The 7,829-nt window shown below is 31.7% G+C and overlaps 2 protein-coding genes across 2 annotated transcripts; both read right to left on the bottom strand.

The window, feature by feature from the left end:
- Nucleotides 1–2,977: 2,977 nt before the first annotated feature.
- On the bottom strand, nt 2,978–3,592 carry LOC125829519 (uncharacterized). The gene has a single exon (XM_049508739.1). It carries the CDS (start codon nt 3,590–3,592, stop codon nt 2,978–2,980), a length of 615 nt encoding a protein of 204 aa, XP_049364696.1.
- Nucleotides 3,593–5,251: 1,659 nt separating this feature from the next.
- Nucleotides 5,252–6,091, bottom strand: LOC125829518 (uncharacterized). The gene has a single exon (XM_049508738.1). The coding sequence runs from the start codon at nt 6,022–6,024 to the stop codon at nt 5,410–5,412; it is 615 nt and encodes a 204-aa protein (XP_049364695.1). The 5' UTR covers nt 6,025–6,091; the 3' UTR covers nt 5,252–5,409.
- Nucleotides 6,092–7,829: the final 1,738 nt, after the last annotated feature.

The following is a 7,829-nucleotide window of genomic DNA, read 5'->3' as shown; positions in this document are numbered from 1 at the left end:
TTCCACTTTGAACTTATGAATTTTACCCCTAACTTTGCATCAATTTTTCTGCTTCTCTCAAGGGGTGGTGGTATAAAGATAAAGGAACCAAGTAATATATGTCACATTTTGCACTTCTTTGCCCTTAGGTGAGGAATGTCGTTTTGTCTACGTGGACTAAAAAACTTTAGAATGTAGGGGTCTTGTTCCTCATCAATGCACTCATCCATTAGTTCAGATTTTATAGAAAAGTGTTTTGAAAGAAATTCAAATTGCCTCAACTCCAAAGCAACATTATTTACAACATTCTCACTTTTGTACTCTTTCTCAACATCGATATTAAGGAATAAGGTGTAGTTTAATGGTTGAAATTCCTCTTTTTGCTCTACTTGTTGATTATCATCCATGACAATTGATAATTGGGCATCAGACGCCTCAATCTTTTTGTTCAAGTGAGTCTCCAAGTCATGAATATCTGAGCCAAATTGATCTATTTTTGTGTGAGCTCAACTCTTCCTTCAATCAGTTGGCTTGTCATGTATGTCAGACCATCACGGATAGACTCATGAAATTTTAGATGTTGAGTTTGTTCATGTAGCCAAGATTGGCTCACTATCTCTGCTTCTTCATAGCTTTCTCTTTGTTGGGCTGCAATCTCTAGGACAATAATTTCTAATTGAATAGCGTCAAGCGCATCTCGTAGTTTCGTGATTATTTTTTTGCTCTTCCACACATTCAAACATTTATTCAACGATTTTTGAATTAACTTTGTCCAGCATGTCCGTACATTCCATAAGTGAATTCACATTGCGCACCTCTTGTTTTGCATTCTCCACTTCATCTCCCCTACCAACATCACAAATAACAGAAGAATCATAATAGGGGTTCGGGGGAAGGGAGTAAGATTTAGAACAACCATTCCAATGAATATATTGACGACCACATATATCACATAAAGGACATTCATCAACAAACCACGATTTATCCCAATCATCCATATCAATAAGAGCATCAAATTATTCAAAAAAAAAGAGAAAAAAAAATAGTTAAGAAAAAAAAACTAAAAAAAAAAACTTATAAAAATAAAACTTAAATAAATAAAAAGAAAAAATATAACTTAGACAAATAGTTAATTTCTAAGTCCTCAGCACCGACGCCAAAAACTTGTTGCTCCCAATTATACACGCAAGTGTATTTGGTCGCGCAAGTAATATAGATTCTTTAAGAAACGAGTTATCATTCCCAATGGACTTATATCAATTTATATTCACTTAACTCTACAACTAAAAGTAAAAAGTAACCTTTTCAAGAGTTGATGATTTATTGTTTATCTACTAATAATTATGCACTAAATGAAAGTAACTAATTGTGAATGACTTTGATATAATGTTTCAAGCAAGTTAAAAGAAATTCCAGGGCTGCAGCATATACTAAATATCATGTATCATATTATTGGCTTAGAATTAATTTCAGTTATCAAGTTACTGGTTTATAGGGTTGATGATATGATCCGGGTTATACGTCCCTCGTCGCCTATCCCAGTTAGCTATGTAACTACATCGTTGAGCAGGGATAAATAGACTAACTAGCGAGCATTTATGTTTCATCCTATTTCGTAACCAAGCAAGGTGTTCGTCTGGGCGTCACTCCTGAACACTAATCACCTCAATTTAATGGGTGGACCGAGATCTCTATATTCTCTGGTCTATCTAACCTCTCCTCTCTCGATTTTAAGATTAGATAATAGATTTATCTTATGGTGCGCAAGCATAAAATACTAAAACAATAATATAGAAGTCACTTGTATTGACAATCGAAAATTAATTCATAAACCTTAAATAATCAACATTCGATTCGTGGCTACAGCCCCAGAACAAGGACTTTAGCCACTAATCTCTAAGAAAATAAGAAGAAGAAAAGAACCCTAAAAAGTATTGATGACTTTCTCTTCAAAAGTGCCTCCTCCTTACTCTATATTGATTGTCCAATAATTATTTTTATGAACTATTTATAAATGTAGAAAATCCTAAATAAATTAACTGAGACCAAAACAAACGAGGAAACCAAAACCAAAACTGAGTTGAAATTGTTGTATGTGTTCTGTCCGCCGCCTTCAGGATTGTGGGCAGCTCCTCAATTGGCACACTGCCTTTAGAATCTGCCACGTGGTTGGCAACAATATTCTCCTTTCAATTTTCTTGAATGTGCGCTTTTCAGCATATAATTTTATATATTATTATATTTAATTTAATCCATTAAGCTGTCTGCTTAATTTTCTTGTATAATCTTACATTTTTAATTCGTTTTAGTTTCAAACTTTTTCAACTTTACGTCAATTTACTCTTACAAATAAAATACACTATTTAGCACAATCCATAAAATTAATGCTCAAAAAGGACAGATATAAATAATAAAAGTGAGGCAAATAATGATTAAAAATATATATTTTTGGCCTCACATCAACTTGTGTCGTCTATATTGTGATGCATTCATCCTTATTCAACATATCATGGTTAATGGTATATGAGAATTAAAGCGAAGAAATACTATTTTTAGAAAATAAGACACCAAGTTTTGGGAATTTCCTTGTTGTGTTTCCTTTCTTTCGGTTGTGGCCTGACTTTTCTTTGAAACTCTCATATGTGTTATGTCTTTCGGCTTACACACCAAATTAAATTCTTAAAGTGTGTGCCATCATGATCTCGACTTTTGGATCGTGACAACTGCCTTCCCAAAGTACTCTTTTCCTTGGATTTGTTGCTTATCATTAAGTTTGTTGCTGAAATTGAAAAGGAGAAGTCAAGATTCACAGTAAGGGAAATGAAGTACAATCATGAATAGAAATTGTCTGAAAATATAAAAATCTTTGTATTCTATCAAAACCATGAAATTTAATTTCTCAAAACTACAAAACATACAAGAATTGTAATTAATTCATTCAAGAATTAGTCTAATCTAGGAGGGACACCTTGGTGCTTTGTCCATTTTTGGCCTTGAATTAAAGGGAATCTAAAGCAACTCCAAGTGCACATATATCATAATCATCAACACTAAAAATACTACTATTGCACCCACAATAACCCTTGCAAGCACATGCCTCATCCCATGATCTTCTCAACTTATTAATTTTTGTTGTCTCATTTACTTTAACCTTCATTCCTATCTTCACTGCTGGAGGTTTCACATCTTCATTAATATTCTTTGAAGTAGTCATGAATATTGCCCACTCCTCCATCTCCATTCTTGTTGACTTAAATACTCTTTTCCATGGAATTTCAACTTTCCCCAAGAGTTGTGAGCCACCAATATTCTTCCTAAGAAGAGGAACATATCTTCTTGATCGTAGCTCGAAGACTACTGTTCCTTGCATCATCATGTTAATGGAGTCTTGTGTTCCCATGCAATCCAATGAGAAAGATTCATCCCAAAACAAGTTTGATTTTGATGAGATCTCTTGAGTGTTTAGCTTAACTCTTTGGTTGTTGTTTCCTGTTGGAAGATAGCATCTAACAAACAAGTTGTTTTTTCCTAATGAACTTATTTGTTCTATGTTTCTTGCTCTTATGATTTGTATTTCACAACTTATAGATGAAAAATCATGAGTATTCTCCATGAGAAAAAAAACTAGAATTTTTGTTTGATGGGGTTGTTTTGTTTACTTGAAATATGGTTTAGTTTAATTTGTTTGGTGACGAGAGACATTTAGTAATTAGTGGGGGTTATTTATAGTTTGAAAAATGCTCATTTGTTTTGGTGATTAGAGACATTTAGTAATTAGTGGGGGTATTTATAGTTTGGAAAATGCTTATTTACTAATTTGGACAGTGGAAGGAAAGTGTTAGGAAAGTGGTATTACTTTATGAAGAAATTAAGGTGCAAGTAGCTAGCTAAGTAGGATTGTGTTTTTTATAAAATACAAGTTAAAAAGAAAACCACCCACCCAATGAGAATTAGTGCTAATCTATGAAAGGATTTGATGAGATTGCCTTTGTAAAAATTTACAAAAAAACTCTTCAATATCTTGAAAGGTTAAAAAAATGCATGAAACAACTCTTGGGATAAGTATTAATGAGGTTGAATGCATGTTGATGTGTCAATAAGGAGCTTAGTGGGTTGATTGAATCTCCAAACTTAAAATATGGAATTACAACTTAACATATGACTTAATTATATTCATTTTAAAGTGGTGTAATTAGCTAGCTAGCTAGGATTATTCTTATATAATTATATATAATAAACTATAAGATAAGAAATACCATCCACTAAATGAGGATTAGTGCTAACCCCGTAAAGAATATTTGATGGTGATAAAGTAAATCTTTTGAGAATCATATAAAAGATTGCCTTTGTGAAAATTTCTTAAAAGATTCTTTGGATAGGGCTTAGGGGTTAATATGGAACTAGGGGCGGTATCAAGTTTAACCTTGAGAACTTTTGTGCATTTAATTAGAAATACTCCTTCTAGTTATAAAAGAGCTTAGATCTCATTAATAATTTTGTAGACAAAAATTATTTATCATTCTCATTAATCATCCTTTTAATGATATTAATATTAATTTGCATAATTTCATTTATTAATTAATTTGCGAAATTAATTTAAAATTCACAAAAAATATTTAGAAAGAACTTGTTTCTTCTAAACAGATATTTCCTCTCAACAGACATGAACCTGTTCTGAACAGTTGACTTTTCACCTCTTCAATCCAATCGTTGGCTATAAATAGTGAGGTTTTTCCTTAATTTTTGCATCGAATTTACTTCTTTTTTTATGTATATATTTTCTTACGAATACAAGATTGAGTCTTCGTGTGATTAGTTATTGACTTTTGAGTTCACAGAAGTTATTGAAGTTTAAGGTACCACTACTTCTTTAACATGTATATCTATTTGATCTTGGGAGGAAGCTAAGTAACCCATAACCTTATATAGTGAGGGGGAGATAAATTTTCTTAAAGAGTCAATAGTGTATACTAACAACACCCCTACCCCTTGAGCATCCCAGCTTCGCCACTCCAAGGCCTCACTCCCCACCTCCTCCCACTCATATAATATTTTGTTAAATTATGTATAAATGTTTTTGAGATAAAAATTTTAGCTCAATTGTCAAATACTAGAAAAGTAAGAAATAAACTTATTTTTCAAGAAAATTTTTTCTAGGGAAGTACTTTATTTGAAAATATTCTCCTTCATACCAAACAGACCCTCTTGCTGAAATTGAAAAAGTGAAGTCAAGATTCACTTTAAGGAAACTAAAGTAAACTCATGAAAATAATTTTTCTCATAAAAATCTTTGTATCTTATCGAAACCATGAAATTTAAACTACAAAACATTCAAGAATCTAACTAATTCATCCAAGAATGTCACTCAAAAAAATTAATCTCATCTAGGGGAACACCTAATTAGTGCTTTGCCCATTTTTTTCCGTTAAACTAAAGGACATCTAAAGCAGCTCCAATTGCAAATATTTCACAATCATCAGCACTAAAAATACTACTATTGCACTCACAATAACCCTTGCAAGCACATGACTCATCCCATGATCTTCTCAACTTATTATTTTTTGTTGTCTCATTTACTTTAACCTTCATTCCTATCTTCACTGCTGGAGGTTTCACATCTTCATTAATATTCTTTGAAGTAGTCATGAATATTGCCCACTCCTCCATCTCCATTCTTGTTGACTCAAATACTCTTTTCCATGGAATTTCAACTTTCCCCAAGAGTTGTGAGCCACCAATATTCTTCCTAAGAAGAGGAACATATCTTCTTGATCGTAGCTCGAAGACTACTGTTCCTTGCATCATCATGTTAATGGAGTCTTGTGTGCCCATGCAATCCAATGAGAAAGATTCATCCCAAAACAAGTTTGATTTTGATGAGATCTCTTGAGTGTTTAGCTTAACTCTTTGGTTGTTGTTTCCTGTTGGAAGATAACATCTAACAAACAAGTTGTTTTTTCCTAATGAACTTATTTGTTCTATGTTTCTTGCTCTTATGATTTGTATTTCACAACTTATAGATGAAAAATCATGAGTATTCTCCATGAGAAAAAAAAATAGAATTTTTGTTTGATGGGGTTGTTTTGTTTACTTGAAAGATGGTTTAGTTTAATTTGTTTTGGTGATGGGAGACATTTAGTAATTAGTGGGGGGTATTTATAGTTTGGAAAATGCTTATTTACTAATTTGGACAGTGGAAGGGAAGTGTTAGGAAAGTAGTATAGCTTTATGAAGAAATTAATGTGCAAGTAGCTAGCTAACTAGGATTATGTTTTTATAAAATACAAGTTAAAAAGAAAACCACCCACCCAATGAGAATTAGTGCTAATGTATGAAAGGATTTGATGAGATTGCCTTTGTAAAAATTTACAAAAAAACTCTTCAATATCTTGAAAGGTTAAAAAAATGCATGAAACAACTCTTGGGATAAGTATTCATGATGTTGAATGCATGTTGATGTGTCAATTAGGGGTGGGTTGATTGAATCTCCAAACTTAAAATATGGCATTACAACTTAACATGTGACTTCATTATATTCATTTTAAAGTGGTGTAATTAGCTAGCTAGCTAGGATTATTCTTATATAATTATATATAATAAAATATAAGATAAGAAATACCATCCACCAAATGAGGATTAGTGCTAACCTCGTAAAGAATATTTGATGGAGCTAAAGTAAATCTTTTGAGAATCATATAAAAGATTTCCTTTGTGAAAAATTCTTAAAAGATTCTTTGGACTCTTGAAAGGTTTAGGGCTTAGGGGTTGATATGGAACTAGGGGCGGTATCAAGTTTAACCTTGCGAACTTTTGTGCATTTAATTAGAAATACTCCTTCTAGTTATAAAAGAGCTTAGATCTCATTAATAATTTTGTAGACAAAAATTATTTATCATTCTCATTAATCATCCTTTTAATGATATTAATATTAATTTGCATAATTTCATTTATTAATTAATTTGCGAAATTAATTTAAAATTCACAAAAAATATTCAGAAAGAACTTGTTTCTTCTAAACAGATATTTCCTCTCAACAGACATTAAGGGTGGCAACGGAACCGGTAACGGAACTACCGGACCGGGACGTTCCGGAACCGGAACGGAACCGGGCACCACGGGCCGGAACCGAACCGGAACCGGGACGGACCTAATGTATCTAATTCATGACAAATTATTTTTTGTCTTAAAATTTACTAGTTTTTGGACACAAAAAAATTTCATCTAAAAAATTATGTTGTTACAATATCGACAAATTAGAGTTCATAGTTAAATATTATAAGTTTTAGCTATAAAAATTTAGATTTAATTATGACATTTATTTTCGTCACTAATATAAATAATTGGTGACAAATTTTATTGTCTCTAATCAATCTCAGATTTAGTGACAACAAAGAAATTGTCACAAAATATGTAAGGTGTTAAATAGCAACAACTTAAAATTTGTAGTGAATAATTCAACTATTTGCTCCGAAATAATTTTTTTGTCTACAATTATTCATAATTACAAGTGACAACTTACAAAAAGAATAATACAAGTGCTTCATAGAAATAGACAGAGTCCATTCGTTAATTGACAAGGAAAAATATTTAAACCAATGAATTCGGTTGATTTTGTAAAAATGAAAAAGTTCAATTCATCAATTTTCTTAAATTACGCAATTATAAAATGCATCATTTGAAAAATACAATCCAGGTTATAAGTAGTGTGAGTGGGGTACGGTTCTACAACTAGATCACTAATATTTGTTGGTTTAACACTTTTATTTTCTATTTGATTCAGTTTCATCAATAAAGACGACAAAAATAATAATTTCTCAAGTCTTGGTGCTAATTTTTGTGTGTGTCTATTG

The sequence above is a fragment of the Solanum verrucosum genome, unplaced genomic scaffold, assembly GCF_900185275.1.
Source record: "Solanum verrucosum unplaced genomic scaffold, falcon-dt-bn FXZP01000031.1, whole genome shotgun sequence".
NCBI lineage: Eukaryota > Viridiplantae > Streptophyta > Magnoliopsida > Solanales > Solanaceae > Solanum > Solanum verrucosum.
The sequence above is the reverse complement of the archived record's forward strand: the minus strand, read 5'-3'. Positions and strand labels throughout refer to the sequence as shown.